Raw genomic sequence first — 25,059 nt, forward strand, 5'->3', positions numbered from 1 at the left:
CTTTCGAATTATCATTTAATGCAAGTTTGAAAGTTATTGATTGTTGTAAGACAAGTGATTGATATTTAACATCTTGTGCTTAATCCAACCTAGTTACAATTTAGTATAGGGATAAAGACAACATGTGTAGGTAGCATTGCTTGTGCCCAAGATAATCATAAATTGGAAAACTAAAGAAGTCTTGTCTATGAGATTTAGTTGATAATTTGATAACATAAGGATTTGTTGAACTAATGCATGCATAATTGGGATTGTCAAGGAATAAAGACTTTCATCCAATTGATTACAACCTTTTCGTTTAGTTCATTGTTTATGCTTTTGAATACTCAAAATTTACATTTGCCTAGTAATTGTTAATCTAGTTTTCACATTAGTTAATTTTAGTTAATCACAAACAAACCAATCTTGAAATTGCTTGCTAGTTAACCACAACTTCCCGTGGAACGAATCATGCTTACCCTATCTAAAGTAGAGTAATTAGGCTATTTTTGACCGGCGCTTCGACACCGATCAAATTTTGGCGCCGCTGCCGGGGAAGTGTGCGCTTGATTGCAAGCTCTTATTTTATTGCTTTCGTGTTAAATTAGAAAAACCATAAAAATTATAAAACCAATAAAAATCCAAAAATAGTGTTTTGTTTATTTTGTTTTTGTCAGTTTTACGCTCGGTGTTCTTGTTTTTGTTGAAGTGCAGGTTAGTGTATGCAAACTCGGAGTTTGGGAGATCAAAATCTTAAGCCTTTAGACCCGAAAATTGAGAAATCTGTAAAAGCTAATCGAAAAGCTACAAGAATCTTAAAGGGTTCGACAGTGGCTTCAGCATCCACTCAACCACAGTTAGAGACACATCTGATTGTTCCACCAAACTCTCCTAAATCAGAGTCTGACACTGAAGAGGAAGTTTTTGATCAACGAGATGAGATGGCCGAACGACCAAGAGGAGTAGACACCTACTACCAACCGGGTGATTTTGAGGATCATTCACCCATTGTTTATCCTGCACCGGCAGGAGGAAACAACCGACGATTTGAGGTCCGACCTCAACTCATTTCGATCTTGCCAACCTACCGAGGTATGGCTAATGAGGAACCATATGAACACATCACTGAATTTAATGGGATATGTGCTACTAATCAGGTAAACGGTTTCACTGATGATGAGGTACGTCTTCGATTATTTTCTTATTCACTTAAGGATAAGGCAAAAAGATGGTTTCTCTCCTTGCCCGCCCGGAGTATTAATACTTGGGCGGAAATGAAAAAACGATTTTAGAAGAATTTTACCCCATAAGTAAAACTTCAGACATGCGTACGCAAATAAAATCTTTTAAACAATTACCGGGTGAATTATTTCATGAAGCGTATGAACGTCTGAAGGAGTTACTTAGGGCATGTCCACACCATGAGATACCCAAGTAGGAATTGGTTAAAGTTTTCTATGATAGTTTAGATTCCCAAAACAGACAGTTTCTTTTGGTGGCTAGTGGTGGGGCATTCTTAACTCGATCTAGTGATGATGAATGGACGTTCTTCGAATAGTTAAGCAAGGGTTCAAAAACCCAAGCTTCGGTTGATCGTAAACAACCTAGTACCTCCCGAGTGAATCATGTTTCCGATTCGGGTGGTTCATCTAGGAACTTAGAGCAGGAATTTGATGATTTGAAAATGCTTATATTTAACAACCCAAACCAGGGTCTTGCTTGTAATGTTTCGCAGGTTCAGGAAGTATGTGAGATTTGTGGAGATCCTTCTCACTTTGCATATGGATGTAGAAATGGGATTCCACCGGTAAATCAGCACATAGTGGAAGAACAAGTTAACGAGGTTCAGGGACGGAGATATGATCCATACTCCAACACATATAATTCGGGTTGGAGAAATCATCCTAATTTCAGTTGGAGCAATAACAACGCTCTGAATGCTAACCAAGGGAACCAACTTAGACCACAAAACAACTTTCAAAACTAGGGTAACTTTCAGAACCAAGGCAACTACCAAAGAAACTATCAAAATCCGTATCCCAACAATCGAAACCAAAACCAAAACAATTATCAAAACCAAGGCCAAAACCCAAACCAAAATCAAAACAGTACTTCAACCAATCAACCATCTAGCTCGGATGCTAAGATGGATGCGTTCATCTCCGAAATGCGAAAAATGATAGAAGTGCAAAATAAGTCGATTGGTGCATTGGCTAAGGAGATCGGTAATGTAGCGGAAAGTAAGGGAAATAGGGAACCAGGTACAATTCCAAGCTACACGGTTCTAAATCCAAATCATAAGGATCAGGGAAAAGAGCATAGCGTTAACAAGGTAGGTACCTTGAGAAGCGGAAAGAAGTATGACAATAAGGTAGGAGAAAATGAGGTAATGCAACAAGAGTCAAGTAAGTCTCCTATTGTTCTTGACGAGGAAGAGGTAAGTGAAAATGATAACCGTGGGGAGGGGGTGAAGAAGACCGAACCTATCGTTAATGAGACCGGGAAAGTGGAGACGGAATCAAAATCCGTCCCATTTCCCAAGGCCTTAGAGTCCCCAAACCAGTTCCCTTATGGGAAAAAGGGACCACAACCAGAGGACATGTGGGAAACATTTAAACAGGTTAAGATAAATTTACCCCTCCTCGATGCTGTTAGGCAAGTCCCGTCTTACGCTAAATTTTTAAAGGACCTTTGCACTCAAAAGAGGAAGCAAAGGGCGACTTTACCCAAAAAGGTGGAGCTAACCGAGCACCTAAGTGCGGTTGTTTCGGGTACACTTCCACCTAAGTTTAAGGACCCAGGGACCCCATTGATAGCTGTGACTGTAGGAAACGTGAATGTGAAAAAGGCGTTATTGGACCTAGGAGCTAGCATTAATATTTTACCTTTTTGTCTAGTTGACCGATTTGAATTGGGTTTAATGAAAAGAACCGACATAATTATTCAACTAGCGGACCAGTCAATCAAAACGCCTAGGGGGATATTAGAAGATGTGATAGTAAAAGTGGAGGATTTCTATTACCCAGTTGACTTTGTTGTTATGGATATTGAACCTAGGAATAGAGATGCCCAACCCACTATAATTTTGGGACGCCCGTTCTTGGCCACCATTAATGCTCACATTAATTGTCGAACGGGTGCTATGGACATATCTTTCGGGAATCGCAAGATGAGAATTAATATCTTTAATTCTCTTCACACCCCGAATGTCCAAGAATGCTATCGAATAGATGTGATTGATGAATTAGTGGGAAAACATACTTCTCACCTAATAACCAATGACCCAGTAGAAATATTTTGCTTAGGTGACGAAGAAGATGTTGAATGTGAAGAGGTTAAGGTAGTAGAATTAGCAGTAGCAAGTACAATGGATGCTAGGTTGCCACCGTGGACTCATAAATATGAGCCACTACCTAAATCCATTGATACTAATACGAGACCGTCACTAGAGTCACCACCGACTCTTGAGTTAAAACCCTTACCTTCTCATTTGAAGTATGCATTTTTATGTACTGACGGCACTTTGCCAGTTATTATTGCTTCAGATTTGACAGGTTTGCAGGAAAAAGCCTTGATAGAAGTGCTTCAAAAGTACAAGGCTGTAGTAGGATGGACGACAGCTGATTTGAAAGGGATAAGTCCCTCAGTGTGTATGCATAGGATAGTTACAGATCCGGAGGTTAAACCTGCTTATGATACGCAACGCAGGTTAAACCCGAACATGCAGGAAGTTGTAAAGAAGGAAGTTCTCAAGTGGTTAGATGCAGGGATTATTTTCCCTATTTCGGATAGTCAGTGGGTAAGCCCCATGCAAACAGTGCCAAAGAAAGCTGGGATAACGGTAATCGAAACTGAGGAAGGTGAAAATATCACAACCCGTCCCGTGACGGGTTGGCGGGTATGTATTGATTACAAAAAGCTGAATGCTGCGACTTCAAAGGATCATTTTCCCTTGCCTTTTATTGATCAAATCATCGAAAAGCTGTCAGGTCAGAAATTTTATTGTTTCTTAGATGGGTATTCGGGATATAATCAAATACCTATTCACCCTATTGACCAAGAAAAAACGACTTTTACTTGTCCTTATGGAACTTATGCTTTTAGACGAATGCCTTTTGGTTTATGTAATGCACCTGCTACCTTTCAAAGGTGAATGATGAGTATTTTCTCAGAGTTAATAGGCGAGTCTTTAGAAATTTTCATGGATGATTTTTCAATATTTGGCAAGTCTTTTGAGTCGTGTTTGAGTATGTTGGAAAAAGTTTTAAAGAGGTGTACCGAGACCAACCTTGTCCTTAGTTGGGAAAAGAGCCACTTTATGGTAAGGGAAGGGGTGGTTTCGGGACACATTGTGTCTGAACGGGGATTCGAAGTCGATAGGGCAAAAGTGCAACTTATTTCCACATTACCTCCACCAACCAATGTTAAGGGGGTAAGATCATTTTTGGGACATGCAGGATTCTATCGTAGGTTTATCAAAGATTTTAGCGTTATTTCTAAACCATTGTGTAATTTGTTATTAAAAGATGCACCTTTTGAATTTGATGACCAATGTAAGGAGGCCTTTAACACCCTTAAGCGTAAGTTGACCGAAGCACCCATTTTGCAATCACCCGATTGGACCAAACCATTTGAAATTATGTGCGATGCTAGTGATTTTGCGGCTGGGGCTGTTTTGGGTCAAAGAGTTGATAGGAAACCGGTTGTTATCTATTATGCTAGTAAGACGTTCTCGGATGCCCAGGTGAATTATACCACAACCAAGAAAGAATTATTAGCAGTAGTATTTGCCTTAGACAAATTTAGATCGTATTTGTAGGGGTCTAAGGTAGTTGTCTTTTTGGACCATAGTGCCCTAAGGCACTTCCTTGAGAAGAAAGAGTCTAAGCCTAGATTGATTAGGTGAATTTTGTTGCTACAAGAGTTTGATTTGGAAATAAGGGATAAAAAGGGTATAGAGAATGTGGTAGCCGACCATTTATCTAGGATACCCCCGCCACCGTTTGACCCTGCTAAACCAATCCAGGAGAATTTCCCGGACGAGTGTTTGTTTAGTGTTGTGCAGGTACCTTGGTTCGCGCATATTGTTAACTATTTGGTTACTAACAAGATACCGGAACATTGGAACAAGCACAAGAGGGATTACTTTTTATCGCAGGTTAAGCATTATATTTGGGAGGACCCAGTTCTTTACCGAATTGGAACTGATCAAATCATAAGAAGATGTGTGGCGGAAGATGAGCATAAGGACATTCTAGCTCATTGTCATACTTTTGCATGTGGAGGACACTACGGAGTAAAGAAAACCGGGTACAAAGTACTCGACTCAGGTTTCTTTTGGCCTACTATTTTTAAAGACGCATGTGAGTATGTTAAAAATTGCGCTAGGTGTCAAAGGATGGGGGGAATCTATAAGCGTAATGAAATGCCCATGAACCCAATTTTGGTTTGTGACATCTTTGATGTTTGGGGCATAGATTTTATGGGACCCTTTCCACCTTCTTTTGGGTTTGAGTATATACTAGTAGCCGTTGATTATGTCTCCAAGTGGGTGGAGGCTGAGGCTACTCGGACCAATGACCACAAAGTTGTCCTAAAGTTTGTTAAGAAAAATATTTTCTGTCGTCATGGTGTACCTAAGGCCATAATTAGTGATGGGGGTTCGCACTTTAAGAACTCACATTTTGCTAAACTTTTAAGGGATTATGGGGTAAATCACCGAATTGCTACGCCTTACCATCCCCAAAAAAGTGGGCAAGTGGAAGTATCTAATAGGGAATTAAAAAGGATTTTAGAAAAAACCGTAAATCCTAACCGCAAAGATTGGTCTTTAAGACTAGACGATGCGCTTTGGGCTTACCGGACAGCTTATAAAATCCCTATTGGTACTTCACCTTATCGACTTGTTTATGGGAAGGCATGTCACTTACCTGTTGAAATTGAGCATCGTGCAGAATGGGCTATTAAACAGGTGAACATGAACATGGATGAGGCAGGAAAAGCAAGAAAGTTAGACCTATCGGTGTTGGATGAGTTGAGACGCAATGCTTATGAAAGTTCAAAAATTTACAAAGAGAAGACGAAAGCGTTTCATGATAAGAAAATTGTAAGGCGGATGTTTGAAGTGGGGCAAAGTGTATGGTTGTTTAATTCAAGGCTAAAGTTATTTGCGGGTAAGTTGAGAAGTAAGTGGAAGGTCCCTATGTGGTTACTAAGGTTACTCCGTATGGGGCAATTGAAATAAAAGATCCAAAAGGTGGGGAACCGTTCTTAGTTAATGGGCAACGATTAAAAATTGCTTCCGGTATGTCGCTTGATGATGCTAGGGTAGTTGAAACAATTCGGTTTGAACCCATGAAAGTCCATCAACTTAGAACAATTCGGGTGAATGAATCAAAGAATTATGTTAGTAAAGAGAACATTGATGCGTGGCTTGATAAAAATGTTACTATTAGTTGTATGCCCAATTGTGATGTTTGGGATGATGATGGGCGATTTGATGATGCGCCCGAGGACGAGGTGTCTGAGGTTATTTCAGATGAATGTTTTGATGAATTTGATGAAAAGTTGTCATTGGAAGAAGATGTTAAAGGAATGCTGGAGTTCCGTCGTCAAGAAGAAGATCCAGGGGGAGTATTGTTCGAATTGAGTTTCATTGGGGTCTTACCCCACTTTGCTAATGATCATACGGGGTCTACAATTAATATCATGTCATACGAGACGTACAAGCAATTATTTCATGAAAAATGTTCTTTATGTTCGTTGACTAAATCCGATGCGGTCATCACACTTGGTAATAATACTAAGTGTCAGGCACTTGGTGTACTTCGTGATGTGATGGTTAGTGTGAAAGGTGTTTTCCTTGAAGTACCATTCACCATTTTTGATATGCCTACAGATGAAGATGTTCCATTGTTAGTCGGGCAGGGATTCATTGCAACCTCGGATTGTAAAATAGACCCGGGTGCAGGTTCTATCACTTTTGAAGGAGGAAACGGAACTTTTAGATTTTGTAATTCGGAAAATATGCATTTTCCTTCGGCATATATAGTTGAGAGAGAATTTGATGAGGGTTATTGTATGATGCTTGGGATACAAGAGGTTAACACAAATGAAGTAGTTAGTGAAGAAATGGTAGAGGATACTATAGACATGGACGAAATCTATCAAAGTGTTGAGTGTGGGGGTATTCGCCTGGATCAACGCTTAGGTTCCGAGTTGAGTGAAGATGAAAAAGCTGAAATTTTGTATGACTCCATGAAACGGAAGTATAAAGAATTCAAGAAAGCTAGGGGTGATCACAAGCTAACCGAGAGGATGTTGTTTAAGTTGAAACTGGAAGAACGTGATGTGCTTCTAGAGATTATGGAAGAAGAAAAGTCTTTTCACTTCTATTTGGAAAGACAATTGAAGAAGAAGAGTGATGAGAATTCGAGTAAAGTTGAAACTATTTGTGTCAACAAGGTTAAGGAAACATCCAAAGTAGAAAAAGAACCGGATGTGGATGTAGAGGAGATTCGTGAGACGCTTGAAAGTATGTGGGGAAAAGAAAACACGGAAAGATTCATGAACAACACCAAAACATCTTTTGTTGATGATGAGGGGTGGAAAATTGAAGTTGAATACGTTGAATCCAAACCAAAATGTGAATTCAAACCTCGCATTAAGTATAGAGATTCGGGTGAGTTTTCGGTTATTTGTCAATTTAAAAAGAAGAAGACTTACAGGGCTTTGCTAGATTGGGGTGCAAGTGTTAATATGATGCCAACTAAGGTTGCAAAAGCAATAGGCATTCGGGAGTTGGTTCGAACTAATACGAGTATTCGATTTGGAAATCAAACGGTTGATGACCCAATCGGGGTTGTGGTTGACGTCCTTTTCATCATCCACGGTATTGGTTACAAAGAAGATTTCTTCATTATGGATTGTGAACCCGATGCAAACACTCCAATTGTATTGGGACGAGGATTTCTAGCAACCGCAAGGATGTCACTAGATTTTGATACGGGGACTTTAATAATTAAAGATGAAGATAACATGCTCACGCTCCGTATGGAAGATGGATTCGGCTCTAGCAACAACGGGGCCGATGATCCGGACAAATGCTAAGCCGGAAGAGGAGTCGAGTGCGCGACTCGGAAAATAAATACTGCACCCTCTTGTAAAGTCTGTAAGCTTTATTTTTGTTTTTGTTTTTTTTTATTTTTCGTACATACGGGCGGGAAAAGGACCACATTTATGAGGGAGTCGGGTTAAACTTATGGACTATCTCTATTTTAGAGCATTGAGGACAATGTTTTGCTCTAAGTGTGGGAGGGGGTCAAAGAAAAAAAATACATCCCGACATCTATTGTAAAAAAAAAAAAATGGGGTTCCAGCCGCAAATTACGGTGGCCAGCCGCAATTTGCGGTTGGCTTTGTCAAAAAAATCCACTCAGGTGCAAAAATGGCGCATGGGAGCGGTGGTTTCATGCGGCCGGACGCCTCATTACGCCCACCCACTGCATGTAGGCGGCTGGTTCGGGTACACCACTTATAAAAAAAAAAAAAAAAATTTCAACACCCACTTCTTTTACACCGCTGGTCGACGGATTATTCACCAAAAAACTCAAAGTTTTGATTTTCTTTCATCAATTCCACTCATAATCCATCAAATAATCACAACATAACATCATCTAAACATCAAACCATCATCAAAATCAAAAATTTTTGAGTTTAATTGGGTGTTCTTGAGAAAAACCCAAATTCAAGGGTTTTCAATTTTGGGTAAATTTTACCACTAATTGAGTAGATTGTTTCAATCATTCATCAAGATACTTCAATTCCTATGTTCTTTTCTCTTTTTCTTTGTTTAATTTTAATATTTGATGTTAATTATGTTTAGGGTTTGTGAAAGGTTTGAATTTACTAGTATGCTTGTTTTTATTTTATTTAATTTTGTTTATCTAAAAAATATTTTAGGGTATGTCTAAGTTCTAAATTGTTAGTGTTTTGTTGATTCATTGTTAAATTTGAATTTGTTTGTTTGATAACATGTGTTAGGTTATGTTTACATAATTGTTTCATGATTTAGGGTGAACTTAAGAAATTATTTGATAGTAGTTGACTAGGTTTGACTTCTTAAGTCTAAATCAATTATGTAATGTGTTAAGTGAGTTAATTTTGTGATTATTGCATACCTTGATGATGATAAAGAAATTTAGTGGTTTAAGTGTGATGTCTCTTGAAGCAAGCATGAATAAGTAAATGTATATGGCTTTAGGAGTTTAGAAGTGATGAAGTGGGGTGTTTTAGAAGTTAGAGTGCATGATTTTTGTAATTGTTATTGGAAATAAGATTCAAAGATAAAAGTTAAGAATGCATGTATTGCTTGGTAGTTTGAATGATTATTATTTAAGCAACTACATGTAGAGTGAATGTTTATTGGGATACTAATTGTGTGATTGAGTGTTGTTTTTCAGGAATAATGAAACGAGCACGAGGAGGTAAAGGTAAAGAAGTAGTTGAGGCTTCAAACTCTAACTTGGACTTGGTGGATTTTCCAAGGCTTAAAGAGGCACCGTATGAGGCACAAGCCCAATTATACTTGCAAAGGAAGACCACGTTGTTAAAAGGGATGTTATACGAGAGGGATTTAACTCGGGTATCATGGAGAAGGTACGGTGTCTTTACGGTTTTTCAAAAGTGGGGTTGGGAGGCGGCGCTTACGCCAGTGATATGTGGTTGGGATGACAATCAAATCCCGATCAAGTATAATGTAGCTTATCTGAATCATGTCCTTAAGTGGATGTCCACGTTGAAATGGGAAGAAGGAGATGATTTTCCGAGGACACTTAGATTAGTTGGGAAAGTGAATAACAGGGAGATTCCACTAACAATGGAGACGTTCAACCAATTAGCACACTCGGACTTGCAATATGATGCGGGTATTGATTTGCAAGGCCGAACTGAGTATGATTATCTTACAAGGGAGCAACTGTTTGAACCGCCAGCAGATAGATATGATGAAATGATTCGGGAGTTGTTTCATGTGCCACCGGGTACGCTAATGCATAGGTTCACGCTAGAAAAGAAGCGGTTAAAGATAGTGCCCAAACTTCTCTTAACGGTGATTACAAGTAATATACTACCTCGAAGAAGTGACTTAAACGAGGTTCGGTTGTATGAGCTTCCTTTATTATATGCCATGGTTACTAATTCGGTGGTGCCATCCTTGAGGTTATTGATGACGTACTGGATTTGGGAGTGTCGAGATTTGGTGAAGTCAAGGGCTATTATTCCATATGCCCGATTTTTGTCGTTTTTCTTATTTAAAAACCAAGGAGTTCCAGCAAGTACAATACCCTTCGTAGCAAAGATACAATATATGAGGGATAACGTTGTTGGGTTGACTTTTAACCACCAAGGGAATGTGTATAGAATTGAGGACCGGGATAATGAGGAGATTCACATTCATGGGCTAGCAAATGACTATGTGTTAGGATCGGATAATGAGGAAGCACATTCAATGAGTACGGGGGAGTGTATTAGGGAAGGTGTAGCAAGAGCGGATGACGTGGGTGACGAGGATTATGACCCGAATGAGGAAGGTACTATCAGAAGGAGAAACCGGTATGTTATGATTGAGGAAGAAAGGTTGATTCGGATGGAAGAGAATAGTGCTAGACCTTTCGAGACCGCCCGGGCTCAACTTTATTTGACCGAGTATTATAGGCAACGGGATTATGTTCGGGATAATCGTAGACGACAATATGACGATCTAATGAATGGCCGTGTGGTTACTCCTTATTATGAGCCGGTTGATTATATTAACTATGCTTCATCTCTTCCTGAAGAAGCGGAGTATATGGAACCACCCGCACCGTGTATCGACCCACCATTGTTTTTCCAACAACCGGAATCACTTCCCGACCATATGGAGCGTGCTAGAGAGGAAGGAAGGAAGAGTGTGTTTAACATGTCAGCATTGTCCAAGAGCATCTTCGAAAGTGTATTTGGTCCCGATCATAGGACGGGATGAGCCTCACTGATTCAATTCAGGTCCGGTGCTCCGTGTGTAATAAAATCCGTATGTACAATTTTCTTTTCTTTTCTTTTCTTTTCTTTTATTTATTTAGTTTTTTTTATTTAGTAGGTAAATGAACTTTGTGGGTATGTTCACTGCAAGCCCTCACGAGACAAAACTCTTCCACCCGAGGGAATCAGGTGGTTTAAAGCGGATCCCTCCGAAAGTGGGCTAGTTAGATTTTACACTTTTTCTTTTGTTTTTCTTGTCAAAGTTGTAATGGAAGGATAAAAGTAATCGAATGGAATGTATGATGATGGATCAAAATGATGTGCGATGGTTATTGGATGATGAACTTGCGAGTATCTCAGTAATGTGTTAGATTTTCCCTTTTTATTTTTCACATAAATATTATAATACTCTACACATGCATACGAGGGCGTAGCATGATTCAAGTGTGGGGGAGAGGGAAAAAATAAAATTTTCTTTTTGGGATACATTACTTGGGTTTGAAGCTTAAAATGAGTAAAACATTATGATTATTGTGATTGAACAAAATTTTTATCATAATTTTATAACAAACCAAGTGTGATTCTTGTGAAAAAGAGTTGAAAGAATAAGTGAAGTGGCATGGTATTAATGGGTATTAAGGAAAAGTTGGTTGTAAACATCTAAATTAAACAAAAAAGTTTCAAAGTGGTCAAGTTAAGAAGTAAAGTCTTCTTAGTTGAGTTATCAAGGTGTTTTCAAAAAGGAAGTAAAGTCTTCCGATTTATGTTTCAAAAGCGCTTTTAGTGCAGCTTTTTACCCATGAATTGACGAAAGTGAAAGGTACAAACTGTCATTTCCTGTTCATTCACATCTTGTTTCGATACCGGGAACAAATGCTAGTGCTTGGACTTGTTCTTTGTCGCTATCCAAAACCAGGATTAGCTGTGGATGACACTAGCCATACCCGCAGTTCGCTGCAAAACAGCCAGTATAGGGGCTGGATAAATATTCCTAAACGAGAGCCATGCTTGGGGCTAAAACCACAAAACGAGAGCTCGATGGAGCCAAATCCATAAAACAGCCAGTATAGGGGCTGGATAAATATTCCTACACGAGAGCCTTGTTGGGGCGTATAATACCGCTAAAAATAGAGCTAGATGGGGCTAAATCCACAAAAATTATTTCTCATTATAAGTCACGTGGGACTTAAATTCCACGACCCTTCGTCGATTGTCCACCCTGCTCCGAGAGTCACCGGAGGAGTTGTTGGGGCATGAGATGAGTGTCGTGATCCTAAAACACCGGGAGAACCAAAAAGGGTGTCTTCGGACACTCTGGCACACCAACCTTTAAAACAAAATATAGAATTGACGGTATATGGTTCTTTTATCTAGTTCATATGGTGGATGGCTCTCAATTGACTTATGTTTTATTTGAAGATCACCAAGTTTGAAGTTTTGTAACATTTTTGAAGTATTTGCTCGAGACGAGATGTTCACATAATCGAGAAGTTAAAGTTCATTAAGTGAGAGCCATGTCGGGAGAATTTATGTTCCACATTGAGTTCAAGACGTTGCGGTTTTATACAATCCTTTGAAGATTTATTCGTTGTTAAAAAGCTTAATTAAAGGTTCGAGTCGAAGATTTTGTCTGAGATTGTTTGAGGACAAACAATGATAAGTGTGGGGGAGTTGATCGGGTCTTAAACGCCGATCATTATCGATGTTAAGAGGTGGATATTACCTGTATATTTGAGGTTTAGAAAGTTATTTCATGAGGTTTTTATAACGAGTAACGATTTGGGACGAGAACGCGAAAACGGGGGTTAAAAACAAGAAAAAATGAAAAAACTGACGCCCAGCCGCAAGGAGGCGGCTGGGGGGCACAAATAGGCGCCTGAGGGGTGCCAAAAAAATCAGTCAGGTGGAAAGCTGGCAAAAGGAGGCGGCTGGTTTTTGCGGCTGGGCGCATGTAGGCGCCCGGTGAGAGTAATTTGCGGCTGGAACTATTTTTGGATAGAATTTAAGGCCGAATTTGAGGGATTTAATGCTTGGGGGTTACCCTACTTCACCCCTATATAATGGAAACCCTAGGCTACGAATTTATATCATCTTCTATCAGTTTTTAGAGCATCAAACACACAAAAACACACCATTAATCATCATCAAATCAAGATTCAAGCTAGGTTTCAAGGAGTGTTCTTCATGCAACTTCAAGAAGTAACCATGATCATCATCACCAACATGCTTGGCTAGTTTCTTTCACTTTATTCCTTGCATGAACAATTATTGTATGTTTAGTTTTTCATTTACTTATGTGATTCTTGAATTTGTAATCCTTATGTCTTTTGGTATATAATTTCATTGAATCTTTCGAATTATCATTTAATGCAAGTTTGAAAGTTATTGATTGTTGCAAGACAAGTGATTGATATTTAACATCTTGTGCTTAATCCAACCTAGTTACAATTTAGTATAGGGATAAAGACAACGTGTGTAGGTAGCATTGCTTGTGCCCAAGATAATCATAAATTGGAAAACTAAAGAAGTCTTGTCTATGAGATTTAGTTGATAATTTGATAACATAAGGATTTGTTGAACTAATGCATGCATAATTGGGATTGTCAAGGAATAAAGACTTCCATCCAATTGATTACAACCTTTTCGTTTAGTTCATTGTTTATGCTTTTGAATACTCAAAATTTACATTTGCCTAGTATGTGACGGCCGGTCAAAATCCCTTTTGACGCAGCACGTTATTCACCGGTTTCATCGCGAGGTTTTGACCTCTATGTGATACGTTTTGTAACATTGCATTCGTTTGAAAAGGTATTTCATAAATGAATATATAAATTTCAGGTTTTTAACATCTGATGATTCCTACGTATAGATAATCACCATTTAAATGGTTTACAATAATACATCTGTTGACAATACAGTCAAAATAAGGTACATGGTGAATGCAAGTTTCTTGTATATAGCATGTATGACTTCAAGCACATATCTTGTATCACGTATAAGCAAACAGCGGAAGACTTCTAGAAACCTGAGAATAAACATGCTTCAAGTGTCAACACAAAGGTTGGTGAGTTCATAGTTTTAGTGATTCGCATAATCTGTATATAAAAGTGGATCACAAGATTTCAGTTGTTTCATCCAGAAATGTTTATCAATAGATTCTACATAACAGAGCACCCTGGTAACTAAGCTTTAACGTTATAATGATAAATACCCCATTCGTTTTAATACACGCAAACCAACGTGTCCTAAACTCAAATAACATACGTCCGTTAAAAGGCTAGCGCTCTAGCTCGGACGGGGATGTCAAGCCCTATGGATCCATATACAATTATTCGCGCCCACCAGTCCATATCCTATGTACTGGCAGCTACTAGTTACCAAAGCTAAGGGATTTTCGGTTTAACTCAGTGTAGAATTTAGTATGTACTTGTGTCTTATTGCGTTTAAAATAATTTGCATGTATTCTCAGCCTAAAAATATTTAATGTATTTAAAAAGGGAGACTATAACTCACCCATATAAATATTGTATATCGGTTAATAAAGCATTTGCATGTATTCTCAGCCCAAAAATGTAGAGAGTAAAAGGGATCATATGAAACTCACTGTTTAATATTGATATACAATATTGCAGGAAAGCACGTAGACGCATCGGAGATGATAAACACGAGGTTTGATTCACAAAAATACCCCCGAACATTACCCATAATTTCCTTAGCAATAACCCATATTTTCCTTGGCTCTAGCTCGCTTGGAAACTTGTTTTGAAAATTACTTGGACAGCACACCGTCGTAATTTTTTATGTGCATTATTATTTTTGTATCGCAAAAATAATAACACTAATAATAAAAATAATAAGATTAATAATAATCTTAATAATAATAATAATAATAATAATAATAATAATAATAATAATAATAATAATAATAATAATAATAATAATAATAATAATAATAATAATAAATATAATAAATACGGAGTAAAAATAATGAATTGAATCAGAAGCAGAAATCGCGAATTTATAGATGTGGCCAGCAAAAGGGTGCCATGCTATCGCATGTCTTCCCAAGCCATTTCCCATGCGATCGCATGGGAAGGTATGACAGCTCACAAACTTTTAACTTTTTGTTTGTCGACATAATTATTTAATATAAATATAAATATAATATATTTAATTTATATAATTAATTATATATTATATTAAATTTACGTCCATAGTTAACTTGTAATTTTTGTTCCGATAAGTCGTACATCGTCACTCGACTTATGTCCCGGTTCCGGTTTTTCGAACGTCCTTACGTACGCTTAGAAAACTAGCAATTTTCGTTACGTGACGTGTACCTTTATCAAAAATTAAATTTAATCATTGATAACTATGTCACTCTAAGTGTAGCTTTAATCAATTAAGTGTTTTGGTTATTTGCTTCTATAAATCATCGTCTCGCAGTATATACATGTACATATACATATATATATTTTATTTATTTATTTTGAAATAGTGTTTACTGTAGCAAAGTTACTGTAGCAAGGTCAATTTTTACTGTAGCAAAGTCAATTTCACTGTAGCAAATAGTGATTTTCGAAAACACTGTAGCATTTTTGGGTACTGTAGCAATTTGAAAATACTGTAGCAAATTAGTGTTTTACTGGTTCATCTTAAATGCTTTAGTTAACTTATCTAAATATCAATCGAATCAATAAACGAATGTTACTATCGTTTACTAAATAACTTAAAATTATATATATGTATATATCTTTTTAATATATATAAATCAGTTTTTAAATACACCTTGAAAGTTATCTATAAATAAATTTTAATAATAAATATTTCAACTTATCAAATATATTCAAATAGATATTTAAACCAATAAGTTTAATGTACGGTATCAAACAATTAATACATTGTTACCTTTTCAAGTTATAGTATATATGTATCTATTTACATATAATTGTTCGCGAATCGTCGAAAACAACCGAAGGGTATTTAAATATATAAAAGTAGTATTTGAACCGAAAATCCCTTAGCTTTGGTAACTAGTAACTGCCAGTTATAAGAACTGGTGGGCGCGAGTAATAGTATATGGATCCATAGGGCTTGATATCCCCGTCCGAGCTAGAGCGCTAGCCTTTTAACGGACGTATCCTATTTGAGAAGCGTACACGTTGGTTTGCGTGTATTATTAAGATGATTATACAAAGGGTATAAAATATATATACGTTAAGTTTAGTTACCAGGGTGCTCAATTTCGTAGAATATTTTGATAAACGTTTCTGGATGAAACAACTGAAAACTTGTGATTCACCTTTATATACAGATTATGCGCAACATTAAAACTATGAACTCACCAACCTTTGTGTTGACACTTTTAAGCATGTTTATTCTCAGGTTTCTAGAAGTCTTCCGCTGTTTGCTTATATGTGATACAAGCTATGTGCATGGAGTCATACATGTTATATTCAAGAAAACTTTGCATTTACAAAATCATCACAGTGTATCTTATTTTGACTTCATTGTCAACGGATGTATTATGGTAAACTATTATTTATGGTGATTGTCTATATGTAGAAATCGTCAAACGTTGAAAACCTTAGAAATTGATATTCATTTATTGTGTACCTTTTGAAAAGAATGCAATGTTTACAAAACGTATCATATAGAGGTCAAATACCTCGCAATGAAATCAATGAATGACGTGTTCGTCCAGATGGATATATATAACAACAACAACAACAACAACAACAACAACAATAACAACAACAACAACAACAACAACAACAACAACAACAAAACCCAATACCACCTGAGTGGTGTATGGGGGAGGTGAGATGTAGACAATTCTTCCTCTACCCGAGAATAAAAACAGGTCATTTCACCACCCAGAATAGTAGAGAAAGTCATCCCTGTCTTTCTTCGACGGCTAAAGAGATTGCTTCCGAGTGGACCTCCGGCCAAAAAGTAGGAAATTTGTTTTTTTTAATAAAAACTAAGAAATAGTAGGAAAAAAAATTTGGAAGTAACCAATCGGGGGGAAGAAATTTTTTTTTTTTTTTTTAGAATTTTTTTTCCAGGCATCAAGATCACACGAAAATATGAACATTTAAAAAAGACACTTCGTGATGAATGTTATTATTTAGGCGGGAAAACGATCAACAAAAATAACATTCAAGATAATATTCATCGTGAAGAATGTTAACGTTTTTTTCCATGTTTTGTGAAATAAAATTTAGCCCGATTTAGAGTTTAGAGTTTAGGGTTTAGGGTTTAGGATTTGGTGTTTTGGGTTTAGTCCCTAAACTCAAAACCCCAAACCTAAACTCTAAACTGTTCGTGTTAAAAACTCAATCTAAATCCTAAATCTAAACCCTAATATAAATATAAATATATATATATATATTGGTAGGATTTAGATGGAGTTTTTAACACGAACGGTTTAGAGTTTAGGGTTTAGGGTATAGGGTTTGGTGTTTTGGGTTTATGGAATAAACCCAAAACACCAAACCCTAAACCCTAAACTCTAAATCGGGCTAAATTTTACTTCACAAAACATGAAAAAAAAAAACGTTAGCATTCTTCACGAACAATATTATCTTGAATGTTATTTTTGTCGATCGTTTTCCTGCCTAAATAATAACATTCATCACAAAGTGTCTTTTCTAAATGTTCATATTTTCGTGTGATCTTGATGCCTGAAAAAAAATTCAAAAAAAACGAAAAAAATATTCCAAAAAAACGAAAAAAAAAAAAAAATTTTGATTCCCCCCGCTTGGTTACTTCCCCATTGATCCTACCCATATATATATATATATATATATATATATATATATATATATATATATATATATATATATATATATATATATATATATATATATATATATATATATATATATATATATATATATTCCTAAACACGCCTTTCACAAGGTAATATCAATCATATCCGCCACCAGGAAAATCTCAATCCGACACCTAAGACCACTTCAATCATCTTAACATACAATTATATATATTTCAAACATAACCGCCACTAAAGCCATTTCAATTATCCTAACATATAATCACCTGTAAGTTCACTTAATTCATATATATACACATACATACGTTGTTTAAGTCACAGGACCATCACATCATTCATATATATAATCACTAAGATTATCGTCTCATCTTTAGTTCATGAGTTCATCCTAATGCTGCTCACCTAGATCGTTATATGATTAACACATTTGTCTCGTATATTATGATATCATTATCATCATTACATTATTATTTTCATTGCATGCAATCATCCGCACATAGAATTACTTGAAGAATTATACACATGCCCCCGTAATCAGGAATTTATCAAACCACACTATCTTCACACATTGCTTATCTCTTCGACACAACTTTTTTTTTTTTTTTTTTAATTATAACAATCACATATTCACGTAAACCTTCGATCAGTTCACATTCACATACGCTTTGTACTCGCTACTTCGCTAGCTAGCTAGGAAGCGAGAGCGATTCCTTCTCTAAGCGACAATTTTATCTTGAAGGAAAAGAAGCCTAATTCTAGCTTTGTAATTTGAGGATAGCTAAACTTTCTGTTTTCTACTTTCAAGGATATATCCAGGATTGAGTTATGAACATACGGACTTTAAAAACCTCAATCTGAATTTGTATGAGTGAGATACGGTCGAAAAAATAAAGACACGCAAAATTTTGTTAACAAGTAACTTAAATCACCTCAAACTTACTCTTACATTTTTGAGGTGTTATATTAAATCATTACCCACCAACAATTTTAACAAAAATAGTTGTGTACAATATCATCACCCCATTGATATTACTTCATACTTATAATATAATTAATCAAATAAACGAGAGGATGAAGCATTGCACCTGGCTAAATCACAGGCTTGCATGTGGCATCTATGAGCTATTTTCATGCATATTTTACGTTTTCCAATTATATATAATACGAAATTATTGAAAGAAAATTACAACTTGGTAAACCACACAACTTGCTTATTTCATTAGTCAAAGGCTCATGCCATAAAACTTAAATCAACTTAAATCATTGATATTTTTATTACCATATTAATACATACATCTTAATCTTAATTATGTATTGATACTTGACACATAATTAAGCTTTCAGTTCACAGTGCTATATGTATTGTATATTTGTATGATTTCCCTTTTATGATCTTTCTGTATTTAATCACCTTTATCTTATTTTCATATGCGACTTACCTATTTTATGGAGTACTATACTATTTTTCAACCCTATTTATAATTTATTTATCAATTTATCAATGTTTGTGTTTTGAGACCTTGAATAAATTACTCGGTAAGAAGATGTTTTTCTCTCTCTTAAAAAACGCCCAAATTCCCAATTTCAGCCGAACCCTAGATGATCTAATTTTTTCTTACGATTGTGTGTTCGATTATTGATCCTTAACGTAAATCATTCCTCTTGATCGTGTTTCCTGGACTTCGTATCATGGGAAAGAGTTCTGCTGGAAAGAATCCTAAGAAATCACAACAAACCACATCTAAGGTTTTGAGGAATCGTACCGTGGGCGTTGATGAGAAAGTAGTAGAGAGTGAATCGACTGACTCTAGCGATTGTGATGCAGCAACGTCGAAGAAGAATGACGGATCTAAGGGGAACGATGGAAGTCTGATCGGATTAAGGGACGATCCAGTACCTCTTGAGGATAGCTCTAATCCTAAGGAGGAAAGGGATATGCCTGCGAATCATGATTCTTCCAAAGATAATACTGTTGCTGAGGAAAATATTGATGAGGACATAGTTAGTGTTCACTCTGAGGATTCATGGGATGAGAAGTATGGCAGGGATGCGAGTCATGACTGTGCTGCGTCTCCTGTCAAGGCGGTACATGGGAGTAACATAAAGGTACCTGCTACACAGGAACAAACACAAGAACAACCAAAGGAACAAGCAAAGAAGGTATTGTATAGTGATATTGTTTCTGATGCTAAGGTCCCTAGAAAAGTTAATTTTCGATTTATTGAACCTATTAGCAACTTAGATGATGGAGTTGATGTTGCTATTCCGTTATCTTCTGTTCGGGAAGCGACAGAAAGGTATAGCCATACTTTATATGGTTATTTCTTGGGAAAAAGGGTTGCATTCCCGGTTGTTCACAACTATGTCATGAACGTTTGGAGGAAGTATGGAATTGAGAAAATAATGATGAATTCGAAAGGTTTTTTCTTTTTCAAGTTTTCTAGTAAACAAGGAATGATGGATGTTATGGAGAATGGTCCATGGATTATTCGGACAATTCCAATTATTTTGAACCAATGGACACCTTCGGTATCGCTTACAAAGGAGGATCTTACAAGAGTCCCGGTGTGGGTAAAGATGCATGATGTGCCTTTATCGGGGTTCACGGAAGATGGGTTGAGTTGCATAGCGTCTAGTATTGGTCAACCATTAATGTTGGATTCATATACGAGTACCATGTGTATGGAATCTTGGGGGCGACCTAACTATGCGAGGGCGTTAATTGAGATCCAAGCTAACAAGGAGATGAAAGAAACTCTTGTAGTTGCGACTCCTAGTCTAATGGAGGATGGTATAACGAAAGGGACTACGAAGGATGTAGTTAAGGTTGAGTATGAATGGAAGCCACCGAGATGTCCATATTGTGAGGTATTTGGTCATACTAAAGCAGGCTGCCCTAAAGCTATTCCTGTTAAAGAACCGCAAAAACAAGATGAGGATGGTTTCGTGCAGGTGAATAAACGTTACAATAAGGGAGTGATTATCGGCAAGAAGAGAAGTAATGGTAGTGTAATGGGTTTTAATAAACCCAAGCTGGTATATCGTCCTGTTCGTAAAGAAAGTAATAGTCAGAAGGAAGGAGAGAAGCAGAAGGCAAGCACAAGTGGTACTAAAAAAGTAGTCAATAATATGTTTGGTGCTCTAAATGATTTGGACCCAAATGAGGAATATGACCTGAATATACCCCATGTAAAAGCGAAACGTAATGGCCAGGTTGTGGGAACTCTAGTCGATGAGGAGAGTGATGTAGAAGAGGAAACAAACGCCAATAAGAAGCGATCTGAGGGTGCAAGCACACCCGTTGCGGAGGTTTCCAATGTTTAGTATAGCTTCTTGGAACATAAGGGGTTTGAACGTCGCCCCCAAACAAAAAGAGGTTCGTGAGGTCATTACTAGTAATAATTTGTGTATTTGTGCTGTCTTGGAGTCCCGTGCAGCATCGCATAAACTGCAGTCGATATGTAATAATGTTTGTAATACGTGGGATTGGACGTCGAATGCTAACAAATGTTCTGGTGGCACTCGCATTATTTTAGGGTGGAATCCGTTGTTAGTTCAGCTTATGGTTTTGGCTATGACGGATCAGGTTATTCATTGCCAGATCCGTATGGTTCATAATGGGAGTCACGTGTTTGCTTCGTTTGTTTATGCGGATAATTATTACGTGCAAAGGCGAAAGTTATGGCGGGATCTTCAGATGCATCATGGGTTTGTTAATGATAATCCTTGGGTTATTCTTGGAGACTTTAATGCTTCAGTTAGTATTGATGAATCAACTGCGAGTGGCTCGTGTATGACTCTAGCTATGCGTGAGTTCAAAGAATGCTTAGATAACATTCAAGTTGATGATGTGAATAACATGGGCATGCAATTTACGTGGAATCAAAAACCTAATGCTACAACGGGTATTTTGAAGAAAATTGACCGTGTTTTAGTCAACGATGGGTTTCTTTCTATTTACCCTAATGCTTATGCTATATTTCAGCCATATAGAAAATCGGATCATAGTCCTTCAATATTGAAAATTCCTTCCTTGTTGCCTGTTAAACCAAAAATGTTTCGATTTAGCAATTATGTAGCGGATCAGGAGGGATTTAAACAATGTGTTGTGGATGGTTGGGGTGTTATTGTGGAGGGCCACGCAATGTTTCAAGTGGTTAAGCGTTTGAGATACATGAAAAAAACCATTAGAAAACTTATGTGGACGAAAGGGAATATTCATGCAACCGTTTGCAGGCTTCGAGAGGAGTTAGACAAATTACAAATCGAGTTGGATCGTGACCCTTTTTCGTTACCTATTCGAGAAGCAGAAGCAAATAAGCTGAAAGAATTTAATGATGCTTTATGGGACGAGGAACGTTTTTTAAAACAAAAAGCTAAGGTGCAATGGTTAAAGGTTGGTGACAGCAACTCTAAATATTTTCACAAAGTGATTAAATGTAAAGCCAACAGAAGCCGAATAAATGCTATTACGAATAATGATGGGGTTGTAGTTGAGGGAGCTGCTGTTGCTGAAGTTTTTGTTCAGCACTATATGGAGTTTCTAGGTGCTTCGCAACCCTGTGATCAGATTGTAAATTCACAGTCCATTTTTGTGAATAAACTTTCGAGTGAGCAAGCGCTTCATATGATTCGTCAAGTTACAGATGAGGAAGTGAAAGCTGCTATGTTTGATATAGGAGATGACAAAGCTCCTGGTCCGGATGGGTATAGTTCTGTATTTTTCAAAAAATCATGGGATATTGTGGGTCACGATATATGCAAAGCGGTTAAAGACTTCTTTAAGAATGGTCACTTACTTACTGAAATAAATCATACCATTTTAGCTTTGCTTCCAAAGGTTGAAACTCCAAGATTGGTTAATGATTACCGCCCAATCTCATGCTGTAATGTGCTTTATAAGTGTATCAGTAAGATCATTACAACAAGGATAAAGGGGTGTTTGGATTGTATTGTGAGCGACAACCAAGCAGCTTTTGTCCCGGGTCGTCGTATCACTGATAATATTTTAATTACTCAGGAGATTGTGAAAAATTATCACCTTAATAGAGGAGTGCCCCGGTGCGCCTTCAAGGTGGATATCCAGAAAGCGTATGATACGGTGGACTGGGGATTTCTGAAACATATTCTACATTGTTATGGTTTTCATAAGACCATGATAAAATGGATAATGAAATGTGTGTCCACTACTTCGTTTTCTATTAGTATTAATGGGGAGATCCATGGATTCTTCAAAGGGAGGAGAGGGTTGCGGCAGGGAGACCCAATGTCCCCTTATTTGTTTACATTGGTGATGGAATGTCTGACTCTGATGATAAAGAGAAATATTCGTGAAGCCGATTCTTTCAAATACCACCCTATGTGTGATCAACAGGAGATTGTGAATGTGTGCTTTGCTGATGATTTATTTTTATTGGCTCATGCTAGTACAGGTTCGGTGAAGGTTATCTCAGAAGCCTTGGATGAATTTAAAAGATGCTCAGGTTTGGTTCCGAGTCTTCCCAAGAGTACAGCCTACTTTGCTAATGTTACTTCAGGGGTAAAGAATGATGTGCTTGATTTGATGCCATTTATTGAAGGTTCTCTTCCGGTCAGATACCTAGGTGTGCCGTTGATCTCTTCTCGGTTATATTATAATGATTGTAAATCCTTGGTCGATCGGGTAAGAGCTAAGATTAGTGACTGGAAGAATAAATACTTATCTTTCGCCGGAAGAGTTCAGTTGATTTCGTCGGTGTTGTCCTCCATGCAAGGTTACTGGTCCTCTGTTTTTATGTTACCGGATGCCATTATAAAGGATATCGAAAAGCTTATGCGTGGTTTTTTGTGGTGTCAAGGAGAGATGAAAAAGGGTAAGGCTAAGGTTAGATGGAAAGATGTTTGTCTCCCAAAGAAGGAAGGAGGTTTGGGTCTAAAAAATTTGAAAGTTTGGAATATTGCGCTTATTTCGTATCATGTGTGGTGTGTAATCACACATAAACAATCTTTGTGGGTTCGTTGGATCCACTCATATAGGCTTTCAAACCAGAGTTTTTGGGAGGTCGATGTTCCAACAACAGCTAGTTACGGGTGGAAGAAAATTTTGGGTCTGAGAGAGGTGATCCGTCCTTTTATCATTCATAAGATTGGTAGAGGGGATTGTACTTATGCTTGGCATGATATTTGGAGTGACTTTGGTCACCTAAGTGGGTTGTTTTCTTATAGAGAAATTCATCAAGCAGGTTTCCAGAGGTTGTCTACTGTTGCGGATTTGTGGGTGTCAAATGGTTGGAATTGGCCAACTTCTTGGACCAGTCGTTTCCCGATGCTAATGAATATCCGTCCGCCTGATATGAATAAAGAGGATTCTGTGTTTTGGAGAGACAATCATGGAGATTTGATTCAGTTTTCTTCTCAGGTGGCATGGGAATCTTTACGCCCCAAAGCCCCGTTGGTTTCATGGTTTTCTCTTATTTGGTTTCCCCAAGGAGTTCCTCGTCAGGCTTTCATCATGTGGCTTCTTGTTAAAGAAAAGTTGAAGACTCAGGATAAGCTAAAAGCTTGGGATGTTGGGTCGTCGAGGCATTTGAATGATTCATGTGCATTATGCAAAACTCAGCAGGATTCCCATGATCATTTATTCTTCGAATGCCCGTTTTCTATGCAGGTCTGGAGCCGAGTTCAACAAAATATTCCATTGCAGATTTTGAGCTATAAGTGGCGTGAAATTATGGATCTGTTAAGCGAAGTGGCTGATAGACAAGTGGCTCGAGTGGTTGTTTCGAAACTCCTGTTGTCCGCTTCAGTTTATTTCTTATGGCAGGAAAGGAATGCAAGGTTGTTCAAGTCAGAAACAAGGAGTCCAGATCAGATTTTCAAGATTATATTCTCGTCTACGAGGCTCAAGTTAATGTCCTTAAAGTTTAAGGACTCGCTCCATGTCCGTAATTTAAAAGCTAGATGGAATCTCTAAGTTTTTGTATTAGCTTTGTGTTACGTAGGTTGTTCTTTGTATGGCTAGTAGGCCTTAAGTTAGGTGATTATCGCCTGGTTCGTTGGTGTAACCGCTTGTAATCCGTCGTGTCTGTATGCTGCTTTTATCTTAATGATATATATTTACCGGGTGAAAACCCATTTACCCAAAAAAAATAAATTACTCGGTATAAATTTTCGCCGAAAGTGTCTAATTAAGTGGATAAATTTAAAAAGAGTATAGGTTTATATTGTGTAACAATCATATAATTACACTTGTATAAATCATGTGCATTGATGTAATTATTAGTGAACAA

General features: G+C 37.4%; 2 protein-coding genes across 2 annotated transcripts; both read left to right on the top strand.

Moving 5' to 3' along the window:
• Positions 1-2,125: 2,125 nt before the first annotated feature.
• LOC139874574 (uncharacterized) lies at positions 2,126-4,132 on the top strand. Its single transcript, XM_071861985.1, has one exon. The coding sequence runs from the start codon at positions 2,126-2,128 to the stop codon at positions 4,130-4,132; it is 2,007 nt and encodes a 668-aa protein (XP_071718086.1).
• Positions 4,133-19,480: 15,348 nt separating this feature from the next.
• On the top strand, positions 19,481-24,743 carry LOC139874575 (uncharacterized). The gene is made up of 2 exons (XM_071861986.1): positions 19,481-21,100; positions 21,219-24,743. Exons 1-2 carry the CDS (start codon positions 19,481-19,483, stop codon positions 24,741-24,743), a joined length of 5,145 nt encoding a protein of 1,714 aa, XP_071718087.1.
• The last annotated feature ends 316 nt before the right edge of the window (positions 24,744-25,059 follow it).

The sequence above is a fragment of the Rutidosis leptorrhynchoides genome, chromosome 11 (assembly GCF_046630445.1).
Source record: "Rutidosis leptorrhynchoides isolate AG116_Rl617_1_P2 chromosome 11, CSIRO_AGI_Rlap_v1, whole genome shotgun sequence".
NCBI lineage: Eukaryota > Viridiplantae > Streptophyta > Magnoliopsida > Asterales > Asteraceae > Rutidosis > Rutidosis leptorrhynchoides.